Source organism: Phodopus roborovskii, unplaced genomic scaffold (genome assembly GCF_943737965.1).
Source record: "Phodopus roborovskii unplaced genomic scaffold, PHOROB, whole genome shotgun sequence".
NCBI lineage: Eukaryota > Metazoa > Chordata > Mammalia > Rodentia > Cricetidae > Phodopus > Phodopus roborovskii.
This window is the reverse complement of record NW_026126566.1, coordinates 5,111,895-5,125,462: the sequence shown is the minus strand read 5'-3', so window position 1 is coordinate 5,125,462 and position 13,568 is coordinate 5,111,895. Positions and strand designations below refer to the sequence as shown.

The following is a 13,568-nucleotide window of genomic DNA, read 5'->3' as shown; positions in this document are numbered from 1 at the left end:
TAGATCTGGGGCTGCAATCCCCCTCCTTCCAAGTCCTGAGTAGTTCTTATCCCATGGCTTCCCTCAGCCACCGAGGGACCGGAGTGGGCGGTGGAGGGAAGCACTTGGGTCCTACATAGGCTGGGGCTCTGAGTGACACTTCAGGAGTGAGGTGACAAAGGTCCCATGCTCTTTGCAGGTGCCCTAGGTAGGCTTTCCACCATCTCCTAGCCCAGGCCCAGCCTTCTTCCCTGGTAACAGCCATGCTGTCTCACTTTTTCTCTCCCAGGCTAAATATGGAGTGTGAAACTGCTCTTCTTCCCGATTTAGCATTTGAATTAAAGCGAGAACTGAATGTGGCTGGAATGCTGACTCCCATCTGCGTGTGAGAAAGGGCTTGCAGTCTGGTGGGGAAATAGACTCCAGAAACGCGATGACAGCGGGAAGGACAGATGTGACAGAGGCCCGGAGGGGACACCTGGCAGCTTGGGGGTGAGGGGATAAAATCTGAGCTGAGATTTGTGCACTTGTAGGAGCTGACTGATGAGGGAGGGGAGCTAGGGACTTGGGCAGGAACAAGCATCATGCAGGGATTTGAGTGGCTGTGGCCTCTGCTGGGCACAAAGGGAGAGGGGGACAAGTTGATCAAGAGCTTCCTTTATCTCCATCTCCTCCTCTTCCCTGTCTTCTTACCCTTCATGTTGAAGAACAAACCAGATGCTCTCAACCTGGGCCTGAGATCACATGATCACTTTTATTTCATTTGCCTGTTTTGTTTTGTTGTGACTGTCTCCTGTGTGGTCCTGCCTAGCTTGGAACTTATGTAGACCAGACTGGCCTTAACTTAGAGTGACTCTCCTGCCTCTCCTTCCTGAGGGCGTGGTTTACAGGTATTCTCTACCATCCCCACACATAAGCACCCTCTGCTGAGGCTGGTCAGACAGCGGACCTGAAAGGCCCTAGATGGACATGGGACAGAAGTAGGGTCAGGATGGCCTCATGGAACCCAATCAGGAAGGGTCTCTGCTTGTTGCGACTGAACCACCCTCCTCAGGAGGACGGCTTGAGTCAATCTCTTACATTTCTTCCTCTTGTTGGAACCGGATCATAATTTGGTTCAGGTGAGATCTGGTGGAAACTTTAGCCTAAGAGAAACCTTTTGTTGGCAACGTGAAAGTGCTGTCTAGTGGGTCATGCCATGCCCTTGCCAGGCACAGCTGAGGGATGCTGGTGTAAAACTCTCCATCAATATTTCAGGCAACATTATTTATTGATCACTTATCTGGCTGGGACAAAAGGAGAGGATAATTCACCAGGGATACAGGGCTGCCTGAGGTCAGTTTGGGAAAGAGGTCAGGAAAAGGTAGGTAGGTCACCAAGGAGGCAGCTCTACCCTGCCAGACCCTGCAAGAACACTTGGGGATTCTAAGAGTTGGGCGGGGTTGGGGGGGTTGCCTTCTTTTCCAACTCCACAATATCCTTGATGAAAATAACGGAAAAGGCTAGGGAGTAGGGAAGCCTGGAGCAGGTTTGAGATGCCACTGTGGCCAGTCCAGGGGTTTAACAACTATGTGGACAGTTTCCCCCAGAACCCTAACTCTGACCCTCCCCTCTCCTGGCTTCCTCCAGGAGGTACCTAACCTGGGCTGCCAAATTAGCATCTAAAAGACACCTATCGAAATGGATTTCAGGGTCGGGAAAGGGGAGGGGCAGAGTTGGGAGGATCCTTCCCAGAAGCCTTCTTTTTCAGAGTCTGTCGGTCCACCTCCTGTTCTGAGTGGTGGGAATGCAGACTGGGAGAACCCACAGCTGTCCTGTCTTCCCTCAAAGATACTTTCCCCCACTTTAGTCTCCCCTCCCGTGGAGCAGAGTATGAGGCTCTCTGGTCTCCAGGCCTTGAGCCATTGGTGAGATTGTACTCTGCTTGGTGATAGCGTATCACACGGGGGAGGGAGCTGCGCCACCTAGTGGGCCTTTGAATGCCTACTCTTGGGTAAGACGCAAACGGAAGCCGCTGTCCAGCTCTCGGGACTGACTTGAGAAGCCCGCTTTCCTCCTCAAGCCAGTCGTGAGACCTAGAACCGAGAAGTAACTATGGCGTTTGGGAGGGTAATGATCACGTATTAGCTGAAGTTTAAATTAACAGGGTAGATACAGGCACTGCTTAGGGTCTCAAGTTCCTCCCTCCTCAGTTAGCATTGCTTTTTTTTTGCAGCTGAGCAAGGCTACACTTAGCTCTGCTAATCACTTCAGAGCTGGCACAGGCTAGAAGGAGCTGCTGGCTTTCCTCTGACGTCAGGGCCTGGAAATCCCATTTTAAGCGGGTTCTTGGGAGGTTGGAACACCCACAGAAAAGGAGGAGAAGCCAGATAAAGTAACTTCAGGCCTGAGGCTATCATAGCCTGGAGGGTTGCCTAATGTTCCCGGGAGCCTGGACTTGTGACATAGCACAAGCCCTTCACAGTCTGCCGAGGACCCAGGCAGTGATTTAGTGGCCTTCTACCTACCTCTATCAGATGTCTTTTATATTCCTCTAGCCTGGGATCTGAGGGAGAGGAGGCAGGGGACCTAGGGAATTAGCATACAGCATAAAGTCACCCAGACCCCTTGTGTCCCACCAGCAAACCTTCTCCTAAAAGGCTTTCCAACTGTTCTGTCACCCTCCATCTCTCCTCTCCTCTCCTGCACAGCAGGAAGCAGTCCCTGTGCCCAGAGTTCTGGAAGCCTGAATGTTTCCATGGCAACAGAACATGGCGCTTGGGAATCTGAGCATACTCCTTTTGATACAAAAAAACCCAGATGTATATGTAGAGTCTGGCCATGCAGAGTCTGGCAGTAGTCTCCTAACCACTGCTATGGGTGTGCTCATTTGCATGTGTGTGACATGTAGCAAATGAAATTTATATAGAATGCCCAGCCTGTTTTTCTGGCTATATGATAAGTGCTAGCATGGTACTAACACTTTACTTTTGGGGCTCTTCCAAGACTAGTACCTTCCTGTCCTTTCCAATTAAAAAAAAAAAAAAAAAGCCAAATTCCTTCAGGGCTGTGCTGGCTAGCTTTTATGTCAACTCAAAACAGGCTAGGGTCATCTGAGAAGAGAAAATCTTGAGGTATTGCCTCCATTAGATAGGCAAGCCTATGGTTTTTTTTTTTTTTTTTTTTTTTTTGTTCATTTTTTGAGACAGGGTTTCTCTGTGTAGCTTTGGAACCTGTCCTGAAACTCATTTTGTAGACCAGGCTGACCTTGAACTCACAGAGATCCACCTGCATCAGCCTCCACAGTGCTGGGATTAAAGATCCGCGCCACTGCCGACAGGCCTGTGGTGTATTTTCTTAATTGATGACAGATGCAGGACAGCCCAGCTCCCTTTGGCCAGTGCTGCCCTTGGGAAGGTGGTCTTGGGTAGAATAACATGTAGGAGCAAGCCAGTAAGCAGTGTCCCTCCATGGTCTCCGCTTCAGTTACTGCTTGAGATTCCTGCCTTGAGTTCCCACCCTGATTTTCCTCAGGGATGGAGTGTGACCTGAGAGTTGGAAGCTGAAATAAACTCTCTCCTCTCCGAGTAGCTTTGGGTTATGTGTTTTTCAAAGCAATAGAAAGAAAATTTAAGACGGGCCAGTGGTGAAAGGGATTGCCTTGGGGGGCTTGACTGGAGGGTTCCAAAGCAGGCAAAGAGGTCCTCATATTTACTTTTTCAATTCGATTCTTTTCAAGACAGGGTTTCTCTGTGTGGCCTTGGCTGTCCTGGAGCTGTTTTTGTACAGGCTGGCCCTGAACTCAGAGATTGCCTATCTCTGCTCTGGAGTGCTGGGACTAAAGGCGTGAGCCACCACTGCCCGGCAAAAGGGCCCTCTTGTATCCTCACATCTCAGTTGCAGACATTCTGATAGTTTGGCTCAAGTACGGCAGCCGCCCATGCCCTGCGATGCCCGAGGGGGGAATATAGGTTGCTGTTCCAACCCCACCATGATGTTCTCCTTCCACAGAATGGGATGTGTCTCGGCTCCCTTTGCCCTCTCTAGCGCTGCCTCAGCTCCTCGGCCATCCAAGAGCGCTCCTTCTCCTCAGCCAAGCCTACTCCAGACTCCTCTCAGAGCCCTCTAGCAGCCAGAGCTCCACCTTCTCTGTTTCCACATGAAACACATCTCTGGTCCCTGCACTCGGTGCCCCAGCTCATTTGTCTGTCCCCAAGACCTGCAGACCTGGTTTGTCCACAAACATTCTTGTCTCTTCCTTCAACCCACTCTAGCAGTCCAGGACTTCTCTGCCCCATGTCCAACTCTGCTCAATAGCAGCCTACCTCATTCCCTCCCCTGGGCACCTCACTGGGGTCCTTGTCCTTAGAGTTTACATCTGGCAACTTCCATAGGCTGCTAGAGGACCTACTGAGATTTGGGGGGACAGGATTCTGGGGTGAGGACCCTTCAATCAGCACTCCTGTGTTCCATCCGTCCCTTTCCCCGCCCCTCACAGCTGGGTCTTACTTCTCAGTGGGGTAAGAATGACACACAGGCCATAATGGAGGAGGTGGCGGAGTTCCATTTATTGGTCATCCAGTGGGCATTTCAGACTCAGGAGCCTCTCAGCTCCTTTCTCTTCCTTCTTCACATTCCACTTAGCCCCCAATGAAGCTGGCAGAGCCAGGGCCAGGGGTGTGGGTCCAGGTTGGTTCTAACAGGGGTTTGCTTGGCACAGGAAGGGGACCCAATAGCAAGTTAGGATGGGTCCCCTTGACAGGAGAGGAAAGAAGCCAGCTTGGCAGGACTTCTATAGTGGGCCCAAGGAGTAGGCCCAGCCTAGGGGCATGAGTGGGTAAAACAGATCAAGGATGGAAGGGTAGGGGGGCGGCCCTTTGGAGCCTCATTCTGGCAAGGGCTTGGATCCTCTGAGGTTCAGAGATCAGCAGGGGTGGAGAAAGAGGGAGAAAGACCAGGGCTGAAGTAGGGAGAAGTGGCCACTTTCACACAGCCTCCCCACTTGTGTCCCTTGGAACTCCACCTCCAACTGCAATTCTGGCAAGGCCATGTTGCTCATTTACAGCCTGTGTCTTCCACTCCTAGCTGGGCCTGAGTCACACATTCCCCCCTCAGACCTACCCGATATTTTCCCCTCTCAAGGTGCCTTAAGGCCCCTCCTTGGTCTGTCTGGACTGTGGCCTTTACCCCTATTCAAGGAAGAGTGTTGGAGGCATGTCAGGCCATGGTCTTCAGCAAGGCACTGGATGGGCGGGGTGGGGCGGGGCTAGAGCATTGAGAAGAGCAAGAGCGAGCAGTGCTGGCCAAGGAGCCCCACCTCCTCAAGGGCTCAGCCATCAGCTTCTGTCCTGCACCCTAGACTGTGCCTCCCTCCTCTTTGCCAAACATGGGAGGCGGCACTGGAAACAGCCATCTAGGGGGTCCTCGGGTCTGCAACACTTGGGCTAGTGGCCCATTGTGGAGTGGGGCCTGGGCTGCAGCTCTTCCCAGTGCTTGCTATTGTCCCACCCACAGCTGGAGGGGAGTGGGGAGGTGAGGGCCTCACGCTGAGTCACCTCCTCCAGAACTCTTCTTCTTGGGTCGGGTCTTCAGGGTCTTGGAGGCCACTGGCTATGTAGAGAGGATGACGAGGGCTCAGCCTGGTCCCACTCCATCATCCCCATCTCCCCAGGCTACAGCCTGTATTCTCACCTCAACTTTGGGCACTCTTTTGATAGATTTGGTCCTCTTGGGTGCCTTGTCTGCCAGGTCATCTTCTGAGGTCTCTGTCCGGGGATCTGCCTGGCTTGTGCTAGACCTTACACTCAGGCCAGGGTCATCTAGTTTCAGGGGACGAAAAGAGAATAAGGGCCCAGGGGTCTCTGGTCTTTCCCGCAGCCCAGGGTCTGCCAGTACCTAAGTCCTCAATAGTGTCCAGGAGACCCCCAGGGCCAGGTCGGAGACGGCCATCTGACCCCTGCAGCGGCAATGCGTCCTCATCTCGAATGAGAGTCAGGTCCTGCATGCTGAAGCTCCGGAGCTTTTCGGACAGCACCCCCTGGCCCTAGGGTTACCACCACGCACCAAGAGAGCAGGAAGGAGGGGCGGGGTGGAGACAGAGGTTACCATGGTGTTGGGATATTTTCCCTTTGTTCAGATGAGGAAACGGACCAAACAGTAGAAGAAAGAGGGCTGAAGCCTGGAGCTGCACAGCCCAAAGTCTCCAAGGCCTGAAGACAGGGTGGATGCCGAGGGGTCAGGACACAATGGGATAAGCACGGTGGGGCCCCCAGGAGTCCACCCATCTCATCTCACCTTGGCAGCAGCTGTGACTGCAGCATTGGCAGCCAGGTTCAGGCCCCTCTTGCCTACTCTCATCATGGTCTCATAGCTCTTGTCTCGGGCTTGGGTGATATATTCGTCGATCTCCTAGGGGATGGGAGACTGGAGAGGTAAGGCTGCAGGCAAGTTACCTTTGTTCATACCTGTGTAAAGACACTGCCCGCCCCAGGGAGCTAGGCCCTGCAAAGTTACTGCAGGCTCTGGCCACCCACAGGAAATGTGCATGGCTGCATCATGGGAAAGCCTCAGCCAGGCGAGGCTGGGGAGAGCTGAAGGTGGGGGCAGACCTTTTCCTTGTTGGACAGTGTAGGATGCACGAACTTGCGGTAGAGAACGCTGGAGCCCTTGGTGTAAGGGGACAACAACCATATCACAAAAGCAATCTTGAGCTCAAAGTAGAAGGGGAACCTGTTGAGAGTTAAGGGGTCTATCAGATTTAGCAGCACTGACCCTGGACAGCCCCCACCCTGTAAGGTTCCCATGAGGACTGGGAGGGTGGGGAGCTAACTGAGACTCCATGTGGGAAGGTAAGAAGTGACCCCAGTTGGGTACATGCCTAGAATCCCTGCACTTGCCAGACTGATCACAAATTTGTGGCCACTCTGGGCTAACTAAGACCCTATCTCAAAATAAACCTATGCACGGGGTCCATCTCAGGCACCTGGGAAGTAGAGGCAGGAGGATCATCTTCAGCAACATAGGGAGTCCAGAGTCAGCCTGGGGCACACGAGACTTGGGAAAAGTAGATCCCAGAAGGACTCTCCTCAGCAAGCTGCTCCTCCTTCCCAAGTCCTGTGTGCCAAGGTCACCTGTCTTCCAGTCCCGCCCCCTTCCGTGAAGAGGACCAGGATGGAATCTGGATCTGATCCTTGCTGCCGTGACATGCCCTTTTTCTTTTCCTCTTTCTTGTTTTCAGTATTGACCTTCAACTCGCTTGGCAAGCTCTCTGCCATTGAGTTATATCCCTAGCTTTTGACTTTTTATTTTTCACTAAGTTGCCTAGGCAGGTCTTGGATTTGTGGTCTTCCTTCCTCAGTCCCCCAAGTAGCTGTGCTTTCTTTATATTTGTGTGTGTGTGTGTGTGTGTGTGTGTGTGTGTGTGTGTGTGTGTGTGTGTAATAGAGGTCAGTCTTGGGTATTATTCTCTCACTGGATTGGAGCTAACAAGCCCTAGTAGTCCACATTTCTCTGCTTCCTTGAGTTGAGATTACAAGGGTGGGCCGTTATACCTTTTAAACATGGGTCTGGGGACTGATTAGGGCCTCGTGTTTGGACAGCAAGCTTCATCCACCAAGCCATCTCTCTAGCTTTTCAATGGTTTTTAGTTAAAACGTTTCCTTCCTTCCTTCCTTCTTTCTTTTCTTTCTTTCTTTCTTTCTTTCTTTCTTTCTTTCTTTCTTTCTTTTTTTTTTTTTTTTTTTTTTTTTTGAGACAAGGTTTCTCTATATAGCCCTGGTTGTCCTAGAACTCGCTCTGTAGAGCAGGCTGGCCTCAACTTCAGAGACCTGCCTGCCTCTGCCTCCCGAATGCTGGGATTAAAGGCGAGCATCACTGCTACCACCACCCAGCTGGAAAACTTCTTGAGATGTGTTGTTCACACTGGCCTCAGACTCCAAGATTCGAGTGAGCCTCTGCCTCAGTGATAGGCCCTCAGTTCTCTGACTTTGGGTACTGCTCTCCATTTCCCACAGGGTTTTATGCCCAGGCCACAGCTGTCGTCAAGTCTTCTACATCCTCACAAAGCCCTCTCCTTCACTGGTACCCAGGGAATCTAGACCTAGCACCCTGAATCTTTTAACAAATTTCTAAATTACCTCTGTCTACTCAAACCATAGCTAGTAAACACAAGAGCTTTATCTACAAATGAAATATTTTGTCTACCAATTTAAAAAAATATTTTTGTCTCTTATTAAAAAAAAAAACTTTTTTCAGAGTCAAGGACAATTTTATCAGAGCTTAAAAGAAAAAAACAACCCCAAGGCAGGCAAGCTTTAAATTCCACTTCCTAGAAGAGGAGAGTGGGAGGGAGAAGGAAGAGCAACAGGCCATTTAAACCAGCATGGAGTTCAGACACACAGCTGCCGCCTGTTACACGGTGGAGAAAAAGTAAGCCTAAAATGTTGGGGAAGCTCCAAATATTAAGAAAACTTGTTTAAAAAGGGATGGGCCAGGCTATAGTGGCACATGCCTTTAATCCCAGCACTTGGGAGACAGAGACAGGTGGGTCTCTGTGAGTTCGAGGTCAGCCAGGTCTATACAGCAAGTTCCAAACAGCAGAGCTGAGGGGGGGGGGGAAGGCTCAGTGGTTCAGAGCACTGGCTGCTTTTACAAAGAACCTAGGTTCAGTTCCCAGCACCGACATGGCAGCTCACAACTGTCTGTAGCTCCATTCCAGGTGGTCTGATGTCCTCTTCTGACCTCCTCTTGTACCAGGCACACACACACGGTACACAGACACACATGCAGACAAAATGCCTATACACACAAAACAAGTTTTTGTTTTTTGTTTTTTTTTTTTTTTTTAAAGAGAAAGTTGGGCATAGTGGTGCAGTGCACACCTGTAATCCTAGCATTTGGAAAGCTGAGGCCAACCTGGGCTACAAAAGCATTCCAGGCTAACCCAGCCTGAGATACATAGTGAAACTATTTAGGGGAAGGAGGGAAGGAGGGAGAAAGGGAGGGAGAAAGGGAGGGGGAGGAGGGAGGGAGGAAAGAGGAAGGGAGGGAGAAAAGGAGGGAAGAAGGAAAATTAAAAAAATTTTTTTGATTAAAAAAAAAAGCAAGTGGACTTATGAAGGTCCATGGCTGTAGCCAGCAGGCTATTGCCTCTCTCTCTCTCTCTCTCTCTCTCTCTGTGTGTGTGTGTGTGTGTGTGTGTGTGTGTGTGTGTGTAACAGGGTTTAATAGCCTTGGCTGTCTAGAACTTCCTTTGCAGACCAGGCTAGTCTTGAACTCACAGAGATCAACCTAATTCTTTCTCCTGAGTACTGGGTTTAAGGCGTGTGCCACCACTGCCTGGCTGCTATTGCCTCTTCTTAAAAATCTTAATCATGTATATGATACATGTGTAAATGCGTGCGCGCGCATGTGTGTTGGGTGCAGGCTCCTGGAGTGTGTGGATCAGAGGAGGGTCTCTGGGGCTGCTTTTCTCCTCCCACTCTTTCAGGCTTTCAGGGATCAAACTTAGGGCATCAGGCTTGCGTGGCAAGAGCTTTGCTGATGAGCCACTCTGCTGGCCCCTGCCCTGAGATAATGTAGCCCAGGTTGGCCTCAAAACTGCAATATTTCCTACCTATGGTCCCCAGGATTGCAGGTGATTCAAATTTCATGTACTGTACTCTTCAAGAGGTGCTAGCTCACGCAGTAAACATTCCCTGTGTCCATAATGTGCCTACACTTTAGGCCTGTCAGTGCCTGTAATGCCTTAGAAATATGAGCACCCAGTGTCCACATGATTGAACTGTGAGCCTGTCCCACAAACAGGGAAGATGAGGCTTAGGGACTGATCATCTGTCTATTGTCACAGTGAGGATGACAGAGCAGATGCAGACTCACTGAATACCACTGTGGTGCTGTGGCTGTCACCAGAAAGAAACATGGGATGTGGGGGGGGGTTCTGTCTGTCTTTTTGTCCTGTGAGCTAGGGTAGTCCCAAGTGTTCTGGAATTCGCTATGCCCCTGCCTCCCAGGTGCTGGGAAGAGAAGGCGGTGCCACCATGCTTGGCTTGCTATGCCTGTTCTTACTTGCTGATATCATGCTTTAAGAGCAGTATTAAGGAAACTGAGGGGCTGTTGGGTTTGGGAGTGACTCTAGCCTGGGTCCCAATCTTCTGTCTATCTGGTTTGAGAAAAGAAGAGGTCTGGGGGTTGAGATGGCAGGAGGGGACACTGGCCCTCACCAGGACAGTATTATATCCGTGAGTGTCTCAGCTGTGGTGAAGAAGGCAAAGACGATCCAGTACATCATCCACTTGACCTGAGGGACAAAGGGCAACATCCTATGGGGCCCAGGGCTAAGGACATGTAAACACCCACGGTCCCCAGTCTGTCAGCTCCAAATACTGGGGCTAAGCCAGAGAAACCCAGGTCCATCCCCATATTGCTGCCTGCTCCACACTGAAGTCCTGGGAGAAGGTTAGTCAGGACCTCACATATGTCAACCATACCATGCCTGGGTGGAAACAGGGAACATTCCAGAACCTCTTTTGCTCAGGGTCAGGGTTTTGTTGGATAGCATGACACAAAGCCATACCATACCCACCTGTATGTGACAAATGTGCCCCACCCACCATGTTTGTGAAACAGGGGAACAGTTCCACTCACATATTCCTTCACATTTTTGGTCTTCACGGCCTTGTAGGAGGAATAGGCTGGGTACAGGGTGCCGAAGATGAGCCTAGGGAGGCAGGCATGGTTACTGGGCCCTTCCCCCTCCCAGCTCTGTGTCAGGCTCGTGGAGGGGGGGGCTAAGGTGAAAAGGCCCAGAGCTCCAAAGAAGCATCCACTGGTCAAGGATTAAGTCAGAGCAGTCAAGGCTCTGGAAATACACCCTGGGGGTGGGGAGCCGGTCAGCCAGCCCAGAGGAGTGAGCCCTTTCCTCTAGCCATTGCTCATTCCTTTAGCCCTTGACTTAGGAAAAGACCCAGGGGTTAGAGGATCCAAAGTGGTTCCTTCAGCCAGAATCCTTGGCTATGCACAAGCATGCAAGGGGGTCGAGGGGGCTGGTCACTGCCTTCCTGGCCTAATGCCCACTCAACCCATCTGTTCATACTCTCCACTTCCTTGTCTCAGGGACAGGCCGGGTAGGACCAGTTCCCCAAGGGAACCTAACACCACCTAACAGGGCACCCAACCTGACAGTCAAGAGAACTATTGTGGTCCTTGGACCAGAGGACACAGATATGCGGGAGGCCCTGGAAGAGACAAAGAGATTTGTAACCCCATGTCAGCATGGTTTGGAAGCAGGTACAAAAGACCTAGGCATAAGACCCTGTCTGAGCATCTCCTACAGATTATAGAAAGGTCATGGGGAGGGGAGGAGTCATATATCCTGTAGGGAGTTTGCCCAGGCCAGGAGAGAAGTAGCCATCCTGAATGCCACTCAGAGATAAGGCCTCTAGGGGGTGGGAGAAGGAAACTCCAGTGGGTTAAGAGGAAACCAGGACACAAGTATGTAACACATTGAATGTGAAGGAGGGTGGGGTGAGGCTGCTGGGGTGCCAGTCCCAATCGCGGCTGAGGGCAGAGCCCTAAACTAGAGGAAGGGTTGGCTCTGAAGTCCAGCCCCTTCAAATGTGGGTGATGCCTTGTCATTCACTGCCTCACTGGGTACTGAGGCAGAATCTGCAAGGCCAACATCTAGGCTTGTGTGTGTTTCGGACAGGGAGGAATTTCTTTCTGTTTGGGGGGGGGGGGGAGGTGCCAGGGCCATAGCTCCACAATGTGACTGTTACAATGTGCCTGGAATCAAGGCCACCAAATGTTTTTCCGATGATTTTTCACAATCCTAGGCAGATAATATACATCCATCCGGTTACCTCCCCACACTTTGTCCTCCCAGACAGCACCTCGGCTTCCATGCCCAGCCTGGATGCCTTAGGGCAGGTGTCCTCATCCAATCTCTAATCAGTGGAAGCAGGAGGAAGGCCTGAAATCTTTGGGATCTGAGCTCTGGAATGATGAGCCCACTCCCCTACCCTGTCATGTTCCCCACGCTTTTACTCTCTTCCCGAGGGAAAGGAAGGCCCCTCCAGCCTAATCTGCTCAGTGGGGGAGGGGATATGCCCGCCTCCCCTTATAAATCAGTAGCTGCTCAGCCTCTAGGATGGGGGAGGGCGCAGGAGCAAGGCACTCAAGAATGGGTTTTAAAAATGATATGGGTGAGGTCTCTGGGAAATCAGGCCTGCCATGCTCCCGTAATGCTCCCCTTCCAGTCTTTGGTCTCACATCTCTGTCTCTGGGGACACCACATAAGGACCCAGGGCTAATCCATCCCAGGCTTGAATACCGCGCCCTCCATCACCGGCCCCCCTCACCCCCTACCCGGGCGAGCCCAGATACTGCCTCCGCACTCACACCACCAGGCGAGAGATGATCCAGGACACCATGGCGGGGCGGGGACCCAGCCCGGGCGAGGATGCAGCTGCCCGAGGCCGGAGGTGAGGGCTGCAGGAGCTGCAGTTAGCAGCGGCAGCCGCCGTGGGGTCAGCGGAGCGCGGAGTTGCCGCCGTTAAAGGGGAGGTCCCTGCCGCAGCAGCGGGCCGTGGGCGGTGGCGGCTCTTAAAGGGGAGGCCGCGGTGTCGGCGCGCCCCCCCAGCACCTGCTGTGGTTGGGCATGCGCCTTCACCCTCACTGCCCAGCCTTCCTCTAAATCGCTTGTTCCCTTCCTTGAGCTTCAAGCTGGAGGCCAACCTCCTGGCGGGGACCCTTTCGGTTCCATCCTTTGACATCAGCTTTGGCCCTGCCCACACCAGGTCGAAGGCTTAAATATCCCACGAGGAGCAACAGCTGCTTTATTGCTTAACTGCCAGGCCCTTGTGCTTAGAGCTTCCCATGTTATTTCATGGAATCCTCACAACTAACCTAATAAGGCAAAAAGTTATAATTATCCTCATCTTGAAGGTGGGGGTTATTGGTTTCACTACTATGCTGAGGGTCCAAAACCACTAAGTCATACTGTTACAATATGAAACTAACAATTGTATTTTATAGGTTACAAACTCCAAACACTGACCATCAAACCCTTCTCCATTACCGGCTCTTGGGGCCAGGCACAGCTGCATCCCACTCCAGTTGCTCATCAATGACCACCAAGTCCTAGGTTAAAGGGAACCTGTCCATATGGTTTGATCGGACTTTTTAGATGGTAAATTATGTTGGGGCTAGGAAGATGTGAAATTCAATTTCTTGAGGAAGGGGTAGGATAGAAGAGTGGGTGCAAAGTCCAGAGACCTCAGCTTCACCCTCATCAGAAAGGATCACTGGCATCTGGGCAGTGGTGGCCCACACCTTTAATCCCAGTGCTGGCATCTCTGAGTTCAAGGTCAGCTTGGTCTGCAGAGCTAGTTCCAGGACAAGCTCCAAAGCTACAGAGAAACCCGGTGTCGAAAACCAAAAAAAAAAAAAAAAAAAAAAAAAAAGTTCACTGGTAGTGGATGTTGGATGTCCTAATTTTGAAGACATTTATATCCAGAATGTAGGCTAGCTCGATTCCTGATTTTCACCAAAGCAAGGCTGTCCCAAAGCATCCCTCCTCCACTGCCCCATTTTACAGCTGCCTGACGGCTTTA

The 13,568-nt window shown here is 51.5% G+C and overlaps 1 protein-coding gene across 2 annotated transcripts; it reads right to left on the bottom strand.

Annotated features, from left to right (window-relative positions):
* Nucleotides 1-4,504: 4,504 nt before the first annotated feature.
* Reep2 (receptor accessory protein 2) lies at nt 4,505-12,743 on the bottom strand. 2 transcript variants are annotated; one of them, XM_051202359.1, is made up of 8 exons: nt 12,355-12,743; nt 10,603-10,675; nt 10,179-10,255; nt 6,567-6,687; nt 6,253-6,366; nt 5,854-6,001; nt 5,650-5,777; nt 4,505-5,568 (listed from the first exon to the last, which is right to left on the bottom strand). In XM_051202359.1, exons 1-8 carry the CDS (start codon nt 12,726-12,728, stop codon nt 5,500-5,502), a joined length of 1,104 nt encoding a protein of 367 aa, XP_051058316.1. In that variant the 5' UTR covers nt 12,729-12,743; the 3' UTR covers nt 4,505-5,499. The 2 variants fall into 2 exon arrangements, with proteins under 2 accessions (XP_051058316.1, XP_051058317.1); XM_051202360.1 differs by having other exon boundaries at nt 5,854-5,995.
* Nucleotides 12,744-13,568: the final 825 nt, after the last annotated feature.

Coding starts and splice junctions, on each gene's coding strand:
- Reep2 (XM_051202359.1), bottom strand. CDS start 12,728: ATGTCAAAGGATGGAACCGAAAGGGTCCCCGCCAGGAGGTTGGCCTCC. Junction 10,676..12,354: donor ATCATCTCTCGCCTGGTGGT/GTGAGTGCGGAG, acceptor CTGCCTCCCTAG/GCTCATCTTCGGCACCCTGT. Junction 6,367..6,566: donor CACTGTCCAACAAGGAAAAG/GTCTGCCCCCAC, acceptor CCCATCCCCTAG/GAGATCGACGAATATATCAC.